Raw genomic sequence first — 18,871 nt, 5'->3', positions numbered from 1 at the left:
CAGCAGCAGAGTAAAACTCATCCAGCACATGCTGCTTTGGGTGGTGGGGACTCCTCAAGCTTTAGCACCTGAACCTCAGACACAGGGGACTGAGCCACCTAGCACTTTTCTCTGGATGGCGCTGGGTGGAGAAAAAAGCAATCAAGAGGCCAGCTTAGGTCCCATCTCGTGGAGATGAAGTAGAAAGCAGCATGCTTGGTGCTGGGAGCAGGGATGGGAGAGAAAAAGGCAGTGTTAAACGTCACTGTTTGCCCCAGCATTAAAGCCACATTGCTGGTGCCCACAGGATTGTAAAACTCATGTCCTGTCCCTGCTGGGAAGGAAAAAAAAAAAAACAACAAACTAATAGAAAAAATGGAGAAGAAATAATAATAAAAACAAATAAAAGGAAGAAGAAGCACAGCAGAATCCCTCTGAAGTGAGGAGGGCCAGCACAAGCCAGCTCTCCCCTTGCGCAAGAAACTGTGTGGCTCCAGGCAGGGGCATTCCCAAACAGCATCCTCTCTCCCACCTACCCTCCCACCCCCCACCCCCCTTCCTCTCTCTTGCCAGCTTTAACTCATTAAGCTAATGGAAGCCAGTCTCTTCCCCCACAGGTCACCATGGCAATGTTTCCAAAAGAAAAACAAACAAAAAAGAAAAATCCCCAGCATTACACCACTCTTCCTGGGAAACCCTCGCGGCTCCCCAAGCCTTGCAACCCCCCCCCCGGGGATGCGCTTTGAGAAAGGGGCAAGAGAGCAGAGGCACTCCTCCTGTGTGGAGCTGCAGGGACAGGGCTCCAAAAGCCTTAGTGGGGAGGGAAAAAGAGATTTTTGTCTTCGTCCTCCAACAGATTGGCTTGTGGGAGGGGACTCAGTGAACGCAAGGGCTTTGCGAGCCTGCCAGGGAGAAAGGGAGTGCTGCAGTGGGGCTTGGTCTGGAGATTCTGAATGTGGCACCGTCTTTTGGAGGTGGGAAGGAGACTTCTTCCTACCCTGCAGCACCAATCCTGGAAGAACACCACCTCCAGAGCCACAAAATCCTGGGTGTGACCTGCTTCCTTTCAGCCTGAGGGCAGGGAGTGGGAAGTCCCTCCACAACCTGGTGGAAAAGGGATGGCTGCACGAGGCAGCCCGTGAGGGTGGGTCTCCTGCACATTTTTGTCCGACTGCCCATGGAATTGGCCCAGCAGGTCCTCCCAGCCCTGGAGACTCACACCTATCTCATGGTGCCAGCAGGACCAACAGCGCTTTCCTGAAAACAGGGCGAAAGAAGGGAAAAGCAGAGGGTTTGCTGGTGACAACTGGGAAGCTCTTTCCTTCCCCTCTGCTCCCTCTCCTAAGAAAAACGCTGCTGCTCCATGGCTGCTAATGCCTTCCAGATGGAGCACCACTGTTGCAAAGCATGGAAAGCTCTCTGGGGGCCGCGTGGCGCGCATGCGGAGACAAAAGGACATACATGCTGCCCTTGTGGGGAAGAGCAACGCAGGATGGAAGCAAAGGTCATGCCTTCACTGTAAAAACAAAGGGAAAGAGTGGAGCAAACCCAAACCAGTGCCCACATGTGTGCACACCCATACCCTAAGTGATCCCACAGAGGCAGAGGTGCCACAGTCAGATTTCTTCTGCTCTGCCTACATGGGAAATGTTGGATGGAGATTTCAGTTTCCAAACATTGGCACACGTGAGAGCTGGCAGGAGGCTTCTGGCACTGCTATGGCCCATGGTAACAGCACTGAAGGCCCAGAGCTATCCTCTGCTGCCCCAAACTAGACCACCTCTGGACATCTGCTGGAGGATGTCCTGTGGACATCGTATGCCTAAACATGTGGCAGCTTTTCACAGGAAAACTCATTTAAGCAGCTCTGGAAAGCAAGACAGTATGGCTGACACAGGTCCCCATGGCACAGCCAATGGAAGGGGATAAGGGAGGGGGATCACTACTCGTGGATCTGAAGGACTGAGGGGTTTCTGAGCTTCGCCCATCTTTGGTGCACCCCGGTGATCTAACAGGGATCCCTTCTGAGCAGGAACCAAAGCTCTTTCCTTTACAGACTCTGCTCAGGACCAACCATGGAAACAACTGATGGCTGGAGCAACCTTAACTCTCCCAACATCACCACAGGGGACAACGCTGCCACCGAGTCCTTAAGGCTGGCATCTAAGTTTGCTCACCTAAATCCTTCTGTGCTCCTGGACAACCCCTCCTGCATTTCTGCTCTTTATTTTGGCATTCTCAGAAAGCTGAGGAGCACGAATAGGCTGCATGTGAGAGGAAACAAGGTTGCCTGTCTGAACCTAACCCAAATAGGTGATGACACAAGTTGTTTTGCAGTTGGGTAGGTCTGAACCCAAAATAACTCACTGTCACCAATTTTAAGTAAAGATATACAAAGCCAGCAGGGAAGCGGCCTTAAGTCATAACCAACTTTAGCTTGCAGAGTAAATGATCCTCAGGAGCTGGTCCCAATGAAAGGACACAGGGAAGTATAAGTGGCTTTTTTAATGGAAACTGAATTCTGTGCTAAAAATACAGAAACGGTGTTATAATTACTGTCAGATAAATGTTATAAGCCATATACTTAACAGGAAGTATTGACAAAGTGTTTTGCACTAAAACTACTACTTTAAAAAGAAGTCCTTCGATATTGAAGAAGTTGATTAAAGAAAAATGTGATTAAAGGAAAATCTAGAACCAGCAAACTTCAGTCTTCTTTTCTTTAGGGGATTAAATAATTAAATTGTCCTTAGCTGTAAATAGGCTTATTTCCAAGAGACAAAAAAATGCATGTACTTCTACTGGAGAAAACCAAACAACCACATAACATGTTATTTTTGCAACCGCCCATTTTGCTCGCTGTGCTTGGTTTCCACTTCCGAGCGCGCACGCCTGGCCACTGCTCACACTTCCATCAGAAAACCACCGACACACTGGGCCTTGAAGAAGAGCACAAGGACCTAGAAATAGGACTCTTGGGTTCTTGTAGCCCTTCCACGAGCAGTTTAGCCAAAGGTCTGCTGTTGAGTTTAACCCCCTGCTGTAGTACGTTGGCGCCAACTTTACAAGCTGCCTAGTGTTTCTGGAGGGATGGGGATGAAGATGGGAATTCCTCTGCAACAAAAATCCCATCTCTGAAGCTCTGAAAATGGCTGCTTTTTGCCCAATTACCCCTGAAAAGGGTAAATAAGAAAAAAGCCACTCTTATGGGCAGAAAGCACGGCACCCCGCTGATCGCTTTGCCAACACTGTTTGGATGACATAGCACTGCTCAGCATGTGCCAGGATGCTCTGCACTGCTGGCCATATCTGGAACCCATGGTTAGGAGCATCCTTGTATGCCACAGGGACACCAGGGAAGCTCAGATATGTGACCTGATCCCTTCCTGCATGCTTCTAAATAACCTTTAACACGAGCATCAGACCCCCTGAGGCCTGCACAACCCCCTGAAGGTACTTGTGAAAAGCAATGCTGTGGATGAGGATGCCCATTAAGGCTCGCCAGAGGTGGGGATCACACCCTGATGACTTCAAGGGCAGACGTGCAGCTGCTTGGGAGCCAGACCCGGAACTGCCACCTTAATCAGCCTGGCTGCTAGGGGAAAAAAGCCCCAAACATAACAAAATAATCCATCGCCTTTCAACTTTCTACTGAGGCAGTGATACCCAGCAGGATGGTGGAGAAAGGGAGTGATAGCAACAGCCTCCAGGTCCAAATTTAATCTGTTATTGTGTGCCTGTCCAAATCCTCACACCCCTCCCAAAGAGTGATGGTGCCGCTGTGCTCTGGGGACGAGACGCAAGCCAGCCAAGGAGTTCCTAACAAAAAGTGAAAAGCTGGGGGAAAAACTACAGCAGAAGCAAAACCGACCCTCTTCCCACCCCCGAAGCTACATGGAAAATCGCACCCCAAATCTGGATGTTTTGGCACTCTTCCTTGCAGCTTGGCCCCACTCCCAGGGATAAGATAATCAAAGCACCGGGTCGTGTTGCTCCGTTGCTTGCTATTAGCAGCTGGACGCAGATTTCCTATTTTGGGTCGGCAAGACAATCCGGCGGCGGGGGCTCTCATAGCTCATTGCATCACACTTTTAAAAATAAAAATAATAAAAAATAATGGGACTTCAGGCAGTGGGTGAATAGATACCTAAGAAATAGTTAACCAATTGTCAGCATCCAACTCATCCATGCTGCTAGCTACCTTGAATGATGGTTTCTGACCTGGTATCAACATGTCTCACAGCCTCCATACGCTTAGAACCAGCAATATCCATGGCTGAGAGGCAGGATGGGCTTCGTATTTAAAACTATAACCAAACTGAAGAGGAGGATGAGCAGGAAGCACCGAAGCAGTTAACGTGCTGTTTGCTGTGGCATGAGCTCCCCCGGCCAAACGGGGAATGCCACGAGCAGAAGCTGCAACAAGTGCTCAGGATCAGATGTCTCGAGAGCAATCCCCGGAAAAAGCCCTGCAAGCTCTGCAGTGGGGGCTGGGGAGCTGGAGGAGAAGAGGTGGCCATGGTGGAAACCTGGGTTATTTCTGGGCAGAGGTGAAGCCCTGCAGCAGGCTGTAGGCAGATAAACATCGCACTTTGTCCCCCAGCAGCTGCCTCACTCCCCACATGCCCTTCCTCCTATCTCCCCATCGCTGTCCAATCCTGCATGCAATATTTTTTCTCTCCCCCAACACACACATGGGAGAAGCAGTCTTTACAAACCAGCTTTAACTGTTGGTTTTTTTTTTTGGGGGGTGGGGGGGAAAAGGACACAGAGGAAAAAACAGGAGCCAGCAAAGTGCCGCTTCCCCCCTCCCTAAGTACAAAACCCCACCGTGCACATTTGCCTCCTACAAGGGTTTTATTGCTTCCCCCATCCCGCAGCACAGCCTGGCCGGCGTTGAAAGCCTCCCGACAGATCCTGGGATGCGCCAGGCACCAAGAAGCAGTTTGCAAGGGGAAAAAAAAACAGCTCCGGAGGCCAGCCCTGGGCTTAAGAGAGAGGTTCCCAAAGCAGGAACATTGTGTGCATGTGGATGTTGGACAGCAGAGAGAAAGAGGAGGGCGTGCACTGCTTTGCAGGGAGTGTCAGTTGTCCGGGGGTTGGGGGGGAGAGGAAAAGAAAGGAAAAAAAGGAATCCCAGACTTCAGGCTCAAGAGGGCTGGCTAGAAGAGGCAGCAGCTGAAAGAAATGCTCTGCTATTATTACTGCATGGAAATTACAGCCGCCAGAAGGAATCCGGGCAGAGCTGTTGCTGAATGTAACTTAAAAAAGACAGACAGCCTTGGGGCTGGGATGTCCACTGCACCGGGAAGCCAGTGAGGTGGTGGGACTCATCCTGCTCCTGCAGTGCATTCCTCATTGCCATCTAAATAGCAATGGCCAAGGATGAAAATGAAACAAAAAAGGGTTGAAAAGCAAAGGATGCTCCCAGGTTTTGGAAGAAATGTGTTTTGGGATATATCAGTTTGGCCTCAGAAGGAAGGAGATGTTTGGACCAGTTCCTGGAAAGGAAGGAGTTTAACTTTATTTCTTTCTCTCCCTCCCTCCTCCCCCCCCCCCTTTTTTTTTTTTTTTTTTAAAGTTTAAAACATACAAAGGGGAAATGCTCTAAATACAGCTCTGGGTATAAGGAGGGAGCAGGCAGCTGCCGTGCAGAACTTACTGCTACTTACAGCAGGAGCAGCTGCTGGGCAAAAGGGCTCAGGCATGCTGCTTGATGGACAATGAGAGCAAATTGCAAAGAAACCCTTCCAGGAAGGTAACTCCAGCTACAGGCAAGACAAGGACATAGGTTAGGTGGGTCCAGCTCTGCGTGTTTCCTACACCTATATCCTCAGAGCTAGAAGGGGTTCTGTCCACCTGACTGACCCCACCAGCATCCTTTGGTGAGGAGTGGTTTTTGGCCTTCCTGCTCTTAAATATGCAAAAAAGACCAACAACAACAAAAAAACTTTTTAAAATGGATCTCTCAGCAGATAACTGGTCTTTCAGGCATAAGGGAATATCACTGCGCAGGATGGATGCTTCCCTCAACCCCATGGAAAAGCACAGCATTGAGACCAATTTTCATTTGTGGAAAGGGGAAGACTCAAACCTCCTCCTTCCCATGACATACAGGTATGTGCTCTCTGTGCCTCTTATCCAAGGAATTCAGGAGGGACTGGCCCTCACCCCTTCCTGGCTGTTCGTACCCTGAGTCCTGCCCCACAGCCTGCAAAAGCTGCTCTCCCTCACCCACCACAGATCACTGCAAAATAGGGCAAAATATGGTTTCTGTCTTCCCACAAGCCAGCATGCTGTCAAATGAATAAAGATCACGCTCAACCATACCCAGACATTCCACCTTCCCCTCCTGGAGAACATGAGTCACGAGCTCTCCGAGTTTTCCTTTCCGCTGCCAGCCACTCCTTCAGCTATTTCACATCCCGCTGGGAGAGGAAAGGAGACACGCTTCCAAGAAGCCTCCCCGATCCCCAGTCACGCATCCTTTCCCCAGGAGAGACCGACAAAAGGCGCTACCCAGCAATGAAAGAAAGGTCCCTCTGCACTTTTAGCTGCCGTAACTTTGGGTTGCACCCTTCAGGCACGGCTGGCATTTAATCAAGGCCTTTGGCCCACACAGAAGGGGAATATCAGGTAGTTTTAGTTCTGCTTTCTGCTACTCACCAACGTAGAAGGTGTTGGGGGCCTGCTTATCCCCCAGTTGCAGGTAGAGGATGCTGGTGGTCTGCGTGTCATGGCGAAGCCACAGGGCCACTCCCAGGATGATCCCTCCAGCCAGCTGGGGAGAAAGCACAGGAAGCATGTGTTACCCACAGCCAAACCTCTCACACAAGAGCAGGGCCACTTGCTTTGTGGCTTTCTGCAAGTTCTTCTCTGAGAGGAAAAGGTTTTACAGTGAGAACAAGCAGTCACTGAACAGCCTCCCTGGGGATGTAGTGGCTTCTCCAGAGTTTGGGACTCCTGAGGTTTGGCTAGACACAGGGACTGTGCCCTGCTTTACAGCAAAAGGTTATACCAGATGATCTCCGAGGTCCCTTCCCACCTGGGCTTTTCTATGAGAAAAATTTTCACGTTTTTCTATCCTCCTTGTCCCATCTCTGCAGCACTTTGAGCTGTATGCACTGCGATTCACACACCCTGCACAGCGTTAGGAGCAGCCCTCATCCCCAGCAGGTGCACAAGGTGCACGGTGCCTCCAGCTCCTGCCCGTGGTTTCCTTCCCAGAGCTGTTTTATCTCGGCTACCATAGAAGGCTCAGTCTCACCTCAGAAGGACAAGGTGTGCAACCCAGGGGATTTTCAACAGAAATCAGGATCAGCCCTCATTACCCCCTGCTCCCAACAGGCTGTTACCACCTGATTTCATTTATCTGCAATGAACACACAGGGTCGCGGGTTTTGTTTAAAAGCAAAAACAATACAACCAGCTATACCCGCAGGGATTTATAAACCAGTCCATCAAACTTGATGACAGACAGGGAAATGCCCGTCCTCAGCAGCATTTGGCAAAGGGACTTGTTCCTCTCCCCAGAGAGCTGGGGAAAAAAATAAAATTTGTACATTATGTTCAGGTAATGGAAAATGTTATGAATGGCTTCCTTAGCATTTTCTCTTCTAGGGGAGGGGGCAGGGAATGGAAATGGGGGACAGGAGCAGGCTTCCAGCAGGACTCACTGTGTTATCCCTGACACCTCTTTCATTTAAAACCATCAAGAGAGGGGGGAAAAAATAAAAACACAGGTTAAAAAAAAAGTGACTGAAATTCTTAAGGCTAAGAATTTCTGGAAGTGTCTGCTTAACTGCCCATGTGAGTATCCTAAATCCTTCAAGCCAGTTGAAGATAACTACTGAAAAGTACAGAAGCAGTTACAAAAGTTTTTTGTAAAAGAGTCTGAGCAGGGTCAGGTGTGAGCATGAAGGTCAGATTAAAAAAATAAATAAAACAAGAAAACAAATAGATTTTGTTGAGCAAGAGTGCAAAGTCTCCAGCTGTGCAAGCCCAAGCAAACACATGTGGACTGGGATTTCCAAAAAAGGCTCCCTGTGTTTGCCTAGCTCTGCTCCTCCTGAGGTCAGTGTGCGTTTTTCTTCCTTGCTAACTTCTGCAAACCCCAGCCAGGAGTTTTTTTTTATTTTTATTTTTTTAATCTTTTATTGGGGTGCCACGGGAGCTCAGGCAAGTGCACACCATCTGTCCAAAACGCCCAGGGCAAGCTGACCGTGCAGCTCCCAAAGAAAAAAAACATCCCCATGAACCCTACCTGGCAATTTGGGAGGTTGAGGAGGAGAGGTTCTGCCAGCCCTTCCCTCCTTTTGCCTCCAAAATAATCACCCTTAATGTTCCTGCCCCAGCGACTGAAATAATCACTCTTAATGCTCCTGCCCCAGAGACCGGTGCAACCTCCCCGCTCTCACACTCGGGACAGCCCACGGTTCTCCCAGCCCTTGCAACAGAAAAAAAGCCATGAAAGCCAGCCAGCACTCCAGCTCAGCTCCAAATAAGGCAGAAAGTTCCCAAAATCCAGCCTGGCACTGCTTGTATATTATTGTATTGTATGTTTAAGAACATAACGAAGCCCATGTCTGCTTCTCCTCTGGGGAGATGCGGAAGGTCCCCAAACTCATCAGTACTCCCCTTAAGGGTCTCACTGTGGCTCCTAGGGGAAAAGAGATCCCAAAGAAAGATCTGGGATTCTTGTGGAGGTGGGGAGAGGCGAAGAAAAGATCACAGCCATCTGTGGTGTTTTGGTTTGTTTTCATTCCAAAAAATAAACAAAAAACCCAAAACACCAAAAAGCGATAGGCTCGTGATAAGCTCAGCGCCACGCAGCATCCCTCCGCTCAGCTGGGGAAGGGTCTCGCTGTAATGCCGCAGTGTTTTTGGGAATCAGCACCACCAAGTGTGCACACTTGGACAGCAGCACGTCAGCTGTGAAACGGCACCCAGCCCCTCACCGACATCTCTACCCAGTCCCCTGAACGCAGAGAGAAACTTGGCCATGCTGGGAATTTGGCAGGGAAGGAAACAAGATGGGGGGGAAGGAGCACAAGGAAAGGAAAAAAAAAAAAAATCACTGGATTGCCATAGAAACCCTGGCTTCCAGCAGAATAATTTTTTTTTTTTTCAATTAAAGAGAACAACCCAGAAAGAAAAGCTGTTTTAGCCTTTTTTTTTTTTTTTTAAAAAAAAAAAAACAAAAACAGAGCACCAAGGATCTTCGGCTGGAAGTTTCAATCCAACAGCAGCTGCGTTTCTTAAGAGCAAACGACATTCACTTACTAATGAAAACAGGATTTAGGCTACGCTGAGTAACTTTTTCCATGAAAACCATATATCCTTCCACCACCAGGCAGCACAGAATGTAACGAAGGCATTTTCCAAAGGAAAGAAAACAAGGAGAAAGCCTCGTCCCTTTGTCACAGTAACCCTGCCTTCTGCTTTTGTACCGCATTAGCATCTAGGGGCTATAGTTTCTCTGAGCACTTTTCTGGTCTCTAAGTTGCATATCCTTATTTTCTAAATGTCCTATTTTTCCTCTAGGCACCTAGCACCCTGTGCAGGTTACCGAATTTCTCTTTGCTTGCCCAGCTCTTCAGAGCATGAGGTCTCAGAGGCTCATTGCAAACGCATTTCACAGTCCTCAGTTTACATTTTTGGGGACTGCTTCCATGAGAGCAACAGTAAAAGCTGCAATTTCGGCAACATCCATGCTGCATTATTCTCAGACATGCTTCCCACAACACCACCCCTCCAGCCTGCAATTCCCCTAACATGGACAGAGGGTCTGCCTCCTCCCTGTACTTGCGCTTCCCTCCACCTTTATTTAAAAATAATAATAAAAATTAAATTCCCATGGGCACATCCCTAAAATCCCCAAAGAAAACAAGCCCCAAGGGCAAATGACACTTTCTCCACCTCCCCTGCCCCTTTGCAAACCCACAGCAAGCTGACCCCGGGATTCACACCCCAAAGGGCACAGAGTGCCAGAAGAGGTGGTACAGCAGGCTCCGCTGTTTCCTACTTGCTGCTCTTTTCCAGCTTCACGAGATTTATTGCTTCTTCCCCAGACAGCCAGGCTTTTCCAGCTGGATCCTGCCTGCCCAGGGCGTGTGCAAGACTAGCTGGCAGCCAGCACAGGACGGCGGGGAGGAAAGCAGACCCCCGAGAGGTGCAATCCATGGGATGGGGCATCACCGGTAGAGCACCACAATAAGGATGCAACACCACGTGCAGTGATAACCCCTCTTTCACAGGTCGGTCACACCTCCTCTAAAAATTCCTGTGATTTAGGGGTGCAAGGAGTATCCCTTTTCTCCCCTTGAACACAGGGTACTCCGTAGCTGAGATGACCCCGCTTCTGCCCGCTGCCCCCCAGACACTCGCATACACCAGGATGTGCATCACCCCCCAGTCCTTTCCGCTGCCGCCACCGCCCCTTTTCCTTCTGCTCCCTTCCCTCCACCTCCCTCCAAAACAGGCTTCCTGGCAGGGAGGAGGAAGAGGAGGAGGAAGCAGCGCTGGCTGCAGCTATAGTGTGCCTTGACCGAAGCACAGCAGACATCCTGCAGCCAAACCCCGAGGAAGAGAAGGGAAGTCCAGGTGCCGGCAGTTTCACAATGCTGTATTTTTAGCAGCACGACTTCCCGTGGACGCGGTGGTCCTCCCACTGGGACGTCACTTTCCTCACCCCTCCATTACCACCAGCATCAGGGCACACAGCAAAAACGCAACCAAAGGAGTTTTTGTGGAGATGCTGCCTCATTCCCTCTTGCACAGCCCAGGCAGGCTGCGTATTGCTTGTGGACAGACTCACCACAGTGACCCCAAACCATCTCCCAGAGTGGAGAAACAAAGCACTGACATCACCAACACTGACACTGTTTTGGGGTGTTTTAAGACTTGGGTCAAAGATTAGATGTTAAGTTTTCTTGCTCGTAGCAGCTTCCCTGAACTACTGAGCACTGGCACCATGCGGCTCCTCTCCAACACAAGCTGCAAAGTGGCTGAGATGACGCAAAACCAGAGATCCCTCCTCTTTGGGGTGCTGGGAATTGGGGCGCAGAAAGATGAAGCAGCTCACCATAGCTGAAGCGTCTCATCACACGAGCAACCAGGAATTAAGTGCTAAATTGAGGTTGAATGTTTTGCTCCCAGCTCTTATTGGGCTCTGGATGGAAAAGCAGATATCCTATTATCCAGTATGCGCAGCGTAAATAACAAAGAATCATTTTGTAGATGGATCTTCATAAGATCCATCCAATGTGAGCGGAAGCAAAAAGTAAAGGAGACAGAGGTTCATAAATTAATGCAACTCCATCTCTGGAAGAGGCAATCCACATGCACACACAGCCTGCCAAGGCACGCACTAGGACCTTGCAGGTTTTGCAGCAATACCTAGACAGAGCTGGGGCCCAGAGCAGAGCACGTTTGCAGCAGGGCATACGCGTAGATGCAGGCTGCAGACAGGTACTGCCAAGCTGGCATACCTGCCCTGCACCTCGCTCCCGGCAGAGCAGAAGCCGAATTTCTCAGCTAAGGTGAAGAGATTCACCCATAGAAGTGCTTAAGGAGCTCGGGACTCGATATCCCCTGTGCTAAGAGCTGAATGCCAAAAGCAAAGGGCAGCCTGTAGGAACATGGGTTTGATGCTGTCATGGTCTTCACATTGAGATAGCAGAACCTCATGCTGAAGGTTCCTTAAAATTTTAAGGAGACGAGCACTGTGGATGGTCCCCATGTTCATCACATCGAGTTGCATTGAGCTCTGCTCGGTGACGTGGAGGATGTGGTGACCATGGGATGAGCAGGAGCACCAACGCATCAGACTCATACAAAGATTTGGAGGGGATGAGAGCAGAATAAGTGACTTAAATCAGACAAATTCGGGTGCAGTTGGACTGAAAATGGTCACAAAACATAAAAACTTCATTGTTGAACTTGACACAGGCACTCACAAGCCACAACAACACTTTTCTTGGAAAGGGCAGACGAGACCTTTCTGCCATCTTCTGCAACCGTGACGTTTGATGACAGGCAAAGATCAGACCACACGGTTGAAAACACAGAGGCAAAGCCTGTCCAGAAACGGAGGCAAAAAAGCCCCATTTTCTTCACACAAGGGGAGGAAGGCACTACTGCGCCCACGCTCCACTTTGAGAGTGGCTCAGCCATGGCCACCTTCCAGCAGTGGCTATTAATACAGCCGCAGAGCTGGGCTAAATTCTCCACTGGTGCCTATAGTTACCAACCCAACAAAACTGCACAGCTCCTCCAAACAAGCTGGAAGAAACGATGATCCCGGAGTAGAGGCAGGCAGGGTGCCAAATAAAGACTGAGGAGGAGGAAGAGGAGGAAGAAGAGAGTGGGAACCTGGTGTCCAACGCACCAGCAGGGTGCTCAGACCATGGGATGCTCTTCAACCACCTCAGCCAGAAGCAGCCCTACACATTGGCATCTACCAGCAAGGGTTAACTGCCCCGCTGGAAAACAATTTCAGATACTGTTTTAAAATTAATTTGGCCACACGCACAAGCGTTTAACTACAATACAACTGCTTTCCCTTTTTAATAAGGGTGAAAGGTGCTTGCACAGCGCCTTTCATCATAGGATCAAAGTGTGTCTGAAGGCGCTGTGCGTGCCTTCATGCTCTTGCACAGGTGAGCGTTAGGTGGCTGGCAGAAGAACCACCCCAGGAAGCCAGAATAACCCCCCTCACTCAGCTGCCAGAGATGCTCCCCCCTGGTGATTTCAGTGCAGCTCATGCAGTGAAGTCAGGTATTTTTGATGATGAAGCATCGGTCTCTTTGAAAGACCCGGTTAAATAAGCTTCGTCATGCAGAGACTTAAGGTTTTGCAAGTGATGGTAGGGCTGCGTTCATTTGATAGCGAGCCCAGAAACACAGTGCAGGGAGTCACCAGGAGGAAAGCCTGGATCCGGGTCCTGAGCCTCTCCACACACTAAGAAAACATTTCCCTTGCTCTACAAAGAGAGGCATTAAATAGCCATGTTCCAAGGCACACGGAGATACGCTGGGTTGGGCTGTGCATTGCCCAACCCCACCAAACCCAAATCACTGCAAGGAGATGCTGGCAAAGTGCTGTGGCCTTGGCGTTCGCAATGCTGTGTGCAATTCCCTGGGAGACCAAGAATCAAAACAAAAACCCCCGCTCCACACTGGAAAAGCCTGTGACACGCTATGACTAATACAACCGAAGCAGTTTCCAGCACAGGCATGCATGTGGGGCTGCAACCTGAACAGAAGTCGAGCTGTTGTTACAAATCCGACGAGTTACTTCTGAGCAGTGCTTCAGAGCGCTGCACATCACTCTAACCACCAGCTCTTCCTCCTCATTTCCGTCACCTCATTTAAACTCGTGGCAGCAGCACCCACCGCCCTCCTCGGCACACCCAGGCGGCGAGGTCACCCCTGGGGGCAGAACTGTCACACCGGGACCGCAACCGCCACCCAGAGGGGAGGAAGCGTGGGCTCACTGCCTTCCCCTGATGCCAAAGCCAGACACCTTTGTGCATGGCGTGCAGACTCCAGAAGATGACCAACACATTTTTCCAGAGTTGCACAAGATGAGAAAATATCGGTTCCTCCATCCCTTCTCACAATACATTCCCCTGAGATCCTCCCTCTCAGGACGGTGGTTTTTCACTTTCGTGTTCCCTCTGCTCTTCTCTTTCACACCCTACCCATACCACAGACAACACAAGCAAGAGCAAATAGTTGTGCATTGCCTGGAAAATGGCATTAGGAGTGAGCTCTTTTAATTAGACACCTCCATGGCAGAGCAGCCAGCGCTGCTCCGGACCTGGAAGGCTGCCACTGACCGAGTTAGCTAATGGGCTGGGCGAGCCTTCTCGGAGCAAGCCAATTTCTCCTTGGTTATGTTTAATTACATTTTAAAATAGCCATCCGGCTTCCTTCAGCCTCTCTGGGGACGCTTCGCCACAGTGGTCAGTCCAGCCAGACTCTGTGGGCTTCGACTCACTTCGGTGGGCGGCCGAAGCCCAGCCGCCTGCGTGGCTGCTGCCAAGAGTGCGGTGGAGAAAGGGCTCTGCCCCACCGCACGCCCTGCTCCTGCCAGCTCCAGGCTGAAGAACGAGCCAGGACCGCCTGGTCCACCAGCAAAACCCCAAGACCTGTGTTTGGCAGCTTGCTCCCGAGCCACCCCCAGAAAACCTTTGTCCCTCAAAGTATCCCTAGCCCAGTGCTTATATCAGCCATGCAAGGAAAACCAGAAGCACAGTTCAAGTTTTTTTTTTTTTTTTTTCCTGAAACCAAGGTTTCAGGGCAAGTTTGCAGTACACAAAAGCTTTTCCTTTATCAGCTCTGTGTTTTGCTAACCGGGTGAGGTGCCCCAGGTGCTGCCCTTGGCCTCCTCCACAGCTTCAGTCCAAGCGATGCTGCCGCGAAGGACGCGGGCACCAAGCTCCACCGGGAGCCTGGCCACAGGCCCAAAGTGCTCTACCAAAGACCTGGAGGTGCAGTGGGGCTTCTGAAAGCTTTACAGAGCTTTGGGCACCCTACCAAGCCTCACATCTCTCAATGGTATGCGTGGTCCTTGGGAGTTACCACAGCATAGCCACTCGCCCCTCCCAGCGGACAACCAAGCCCAGCCTGGCTGCTTCTTCCCAAAACACACACACAAGGGAAAAACAACACAAAAAGAGAGACAAATCCCAGGCAGGCAGGCTGCCGAGGTGCCCCAAGGATCTGGCACTGGGGCAGCCTTTTCCTTTTGCTTTTCAACACAGCGGCTTTGTTCAGCCACCCCCCGCCCCTCGCCCCATGCTGCCAGGGGGTGTTGGTTTATTTACACTCCAGCAAGACAACAGGGCCACTTCAGTAAGTTATCGGAGTTTCTTTCTCATTTGTTAACACAGCGATGGTTTAGAATTGCTTCCTTCCTTCCGAAGCCAGCTGCCTTTTGGCGAAGCCCCTGCGCCTGCCAAACTTCTGGCTCTGCCTCGCGCTTGTTTTCGCCAGCAGCGCCCGACCTCGATTCAGCGCCGAGCAAATGATAAGCAAACGAGCGCGAGGAGCCCAGCAGCCCTTGCATACCGAGCAGCTTACACAAAATCCCATGTCTCACACCTCCCTTCGACTTAGGGCTTACCCCAGGACTGGGATACCCACACAGCCACCCTGCAGGGAGCCCAATCACCCTGCACAGAGGGATGTCGGTGCCACCTCCTGACCTTACAACGCCAGCTCTTGTAGGGTCTTGGTGCCACGGTGGTGACCAAAGCATCCCACCCCCCCCAGGTGGGGTGCAAGGTGCTACCCCATGAATTCTGCTTGAAGAAAACCAGAAGGATCTGCAAGCCATCAGACCTGTTGTTCACCCACTGTTGTGCCTGGCAGCGAGCATCATTAATGCTAACGAAGCCCAGGCTCACCATCTGCACGGGAGGCAGCCTGAGGGAGCCAGCTGCTGGCAAGCGAGTGCTGGGGCAGCATTTCGGGTAGCCGGCGGGTCAAAGCAGAAGCCATAAGGGGGAAAGAAAACAGGAAGGAAGCAACGTGCTGGTTTAATAAAAGGTAAGTTATTCAGTAAACCACATGCAAAGGCCTCCTGACCCTTCCTCCCTCGCATCCACACTTGAGCAGCAAGAATGGCAGGAAATGAGGCGCAGAAGGGATGGAAAAGCCCCCGGACAAGCGCCATAAGGCGGGAGGAACGACACGGGCAGGCATTTCGGGGAGGGGGCCACCAAGCTCCATCGCGCGGGAAGAGAAAGAGGTTAAAAGCAGACAGGTCCCACAGGCATCCTGCAGCTGGCAGCGCATCGGGTACCAATTAACACTGCTGCCGTCACCGCTCCCCTCAGTCAGCGCTACCCCAGGAGAAAGGCGAAGCAGAGCCTGAATTCAGACCGGATTTGAGATGCGGCAGAAAATCCAGAGCCTGCTAACCCAGAATTGGGAAAGACTGTGCAGAAACCCACCGCCAGTGACCTTCCTCCTGTGCGGGAGGCCCCGCTGCCACCACCGTGCCCAGGTCCAGCCACCCCAGGGATGAATTATTCCCCAGGAAACTTTTCCAGGGAAGCAAGCCTCCCCACCATGGGAAACAGCTGCGGACCCAAATAACTTCTCGGGAGGCAGCGCCCAGCTCCAACCCAACGTGGGGCATCGAGGGGCAGCAGCAGCCTCATCCACCCCTATTTTTAAGCCCCTTCTCCCCTCCAGCACCTCCAGGGCAGGGGGCTCGCCCCATCCACCCCTGAGTGGTGGAAGGGAACCCCACGGCAACAACAGGGGGTCTGGGGGGGGGGGAATGCCCCCCAGCCTCGTGCTGAGAAGGGTGCATGTAAATATATAAACATATACATCCATGAATGCCATATAAGTGCAGAGATGTAGGTATATATATATATGAAAATGCCGTCTAGGTGTATATGTAGATGCATGCAAATAAATAATTATATCTAGATGTGTTTGCACGCATTAAAAAAAAAAAAAAAGCAAAGGATAAACGTGCCCCCCCCCCTCCACTTCTCCCACCCCCCAAAAAAAACCCCAACACCACGCAGGTCTTCGCACGGGGGGAGGGAGGAATGGAAAAAACCCGGCTAAAAACAGCCGAGCCGAGCCGAGTCTAGCCGCGCCGCAGCCCCCTTGGCAGCCGCCGCCCCCCTCCCCCGCGGCGGGGCTCACCCAGAAGATGAAGTTGAAGACGAAGAGGAGGTATTTGATGCACTTGGTGCAGCCTTCTACTCCCATGGTGACTCCTGCGGCGGCGGCTCGCTCTCTGCGGCCGTGGTGGGGCTGGGGCGGCGGCGCGGCGGGGAGAGCCCACCCCCGGACCGCCCCCTGCCTTCCTCCTCCTGCTCCTCCTCCTCATCCTTCTCCCCCCCTTAGCAGGGGGGCCGCCTCTCGCTTCCCCCTCCTCACTTTTTTTTTTTTTTTCCCCCAATGGTTTCAGCTTATTTTTTTTTCCCCCCAACGCTTTTTCTTTTTTCCTTTTTATTTTTGTTTCATCCCCTCTGCATTAAAACTCATCTTCCCAAGCCTTGCGTGAAAAAATTGCCCCCAGTTCATTACCCAGCTGATGCTGCTGATCAGTTGCTGATCTGCTCAGGCACTGACTGTCTGGGGGGGTGGGGGACAGGGCTCGCCACCCAAGGCATTTGGGGCACACATTTGCATTTCAGTTCTGCCCATGCATCGGCATTTCAGAGAACAGCTTCCGAGCCTAAAACCTGCAGCCTGTCCTGCCTGTTGGTGGGGCCTGAGCACACCTTCTCAGCAGGAGTTTGACCCAATCGCTAAGCACACGTTTCCTACACATGCATGCTGAAAATTAAATCAGTTTGTTCCAAAACTGTCCCATTTCCCCAGTGGATGATTTGCCTAGGACATTCTTCTGAACCCTTCTGAACCCCTCCGGACCAGCTACGGCACTTCGTGGAGGTGGGGACTGGGGGTGAGCAGAAGCTGGCCCAATTCCCTCATTACTAATGCTGAATACGTCCCTGGTTGTGGGCTTGACATGGACGCATAAATCCTTTGTCTCTTAACCCTATTCACTCATGCAGCCTAACCAACGAAGCCAGAGGCTCACAAGGCACATAGCTGCTAGCCCAAATTATCAGAATGATCCCTCATCCCGTGCAGCTCCTGCCTGTTGATCCAAAGGATAACAGCAGGATCCCAAAGTCTCTCCCTCGCTGCAGCACAGGACCCCAACACACCTTTTTTCTGCCAAAACTGTGAATGTTCCCCTAAACAAATGTGCAGTTTGTGGCAGGGAGAGGAAGGAACCAGCTGCAGGCCGATAAGGCCTTTGGTGGCAGCACACTGAGCTCTGGAGGTTATAAGGCCAAAAAGGATGCTCAAATCACACCTGGGTGCTGGAGAGCTGGTGGCCTGAGCTGCAATCACTGCCACAAAGTTGGCATTGAAGCTTCCTTCGGGGAGCTTGGGTTTCCTGGAGGGCATGGGGGTGCCACTGTTGCTTTTTTCTTGCTTTCTTCCTTTTATTTTTTTCATATGGAAAGTGGCAAACGATGAACAAAACTTCTCATGCGCTCCAAAAACTGTATTAATGAACAATTCAGCTCAGAGCTAAGGCAGTCCTGTTTCTGGGATGCTTGTAGGCCTGAGCCATCTGCTTCATCTGGCTCAGGCTGGAGGCTCACAGCCCCCATCTCCTACATTGCCCAGCTCTGGGCTGACACCCACTGTATCCGAGCCTGGCTGCCCCAGCAAAGTCCCTGCAAAGTCCCCTCCACAACTCCCCAGTGGGAAAGAATTTCAACCTTTGTCCACATATTCCTTTGCAGAGCGTTTCCCCAGCTTATATGTCGGTTCAGATGTTGCATATTTCTCGTGCCATACTGCTGGCCCGACAGACCTTAGAGGACCAGAAATGTGTTTCCAAGTTTCCCAGCAGTGTTAACAGCTCTTTGTGAAGAGGCTGTTGTGGAAGTAAAACTAATTTGCACACTAAGGGTGCACGGGTCACATGTGGGTAAGGAGTGCAGGTGTTGTGGGTCAGGCTGGGGATTTCCCTCTCTTGGAGGAAGGGTTAAAGTCAGGTTTTCTGCAGGGCACTATGCTAACACAGATTTGTTTACCCAAAAGGCAAGCCTGTGAAGGAGTTACCTAACTTACAAAGACTGCAGAAAGCTTAAAATCAGGGCCTAAAAAGAGGTGAAGAAGAAGTAAAACAGGCCTCAAAGTCCAAAAAACCCCGCCCCTTCCCCCAAGAGCAGCCATTTAAATGTGCTTTCACAATTGTGGTTTGGAGTAAAGCAGTAGAGGCCAGAGATGCTCACAGTGTTTGTCCTCCATCTGCTGGGCTTTTTTTTTTTTTTTTTTTCCCTTCTCTTTTTGACACTGTTTCTAAAAGTCAGTGTCAATTTTGTGGATTT

General features: G+C 50.9%; 1 protein-coding gene across 1 annotated transcript in view; it reads right to left on the bottom strand.

The window, feature by feature from the left end:
* Positions 1–16,812, bottom strand: part of CD81 (CD81 molecule) — a 31,174-nt gene extending 14,362 nt beyond the window's left edge. Inside the window, exons 1-2 of the mRNA XM_027458509.3 lie at positions 16,653–16,812; positions 6,646–6,760 (exon numbers count right to left, since the gene is read on the bottom strand). Coding sequence (XP_027314310.1) covers positions 6,646–6,760; positions 16,653–16,718 — 181 coding nt within the window. The 5' untranslated portion in view covers positions 16,719–16,812. The remainder of the gene's footprint in view (positions 1–6,645; positions 6,761–16,652) is intronic.
* Between the last annotated feature and the right edge of the window lie 2,059 nt (positions 16,813–18,871).

This window comes from Anas platyrhynchos, chromosome 5 (genome assembly GCF_047663525.1).
Source record: "Anas platyrhynchos isolate ZD024472 breed Pekin duck chromosome 5, IASCAAS_PekinDuck_T2T, whole genome shotgun sequence".
Classification (NCBI taxonomy): Eukaryota; Metazoa; Chordata; class Aves; order Anseriformes; family Anatidae; genus Anas; species Anas platyrhynchos.
Note: the sequence above shows the minus strand (reverse complement) of the source record. Positions and strands in the feature narration are given on the sequence as shown.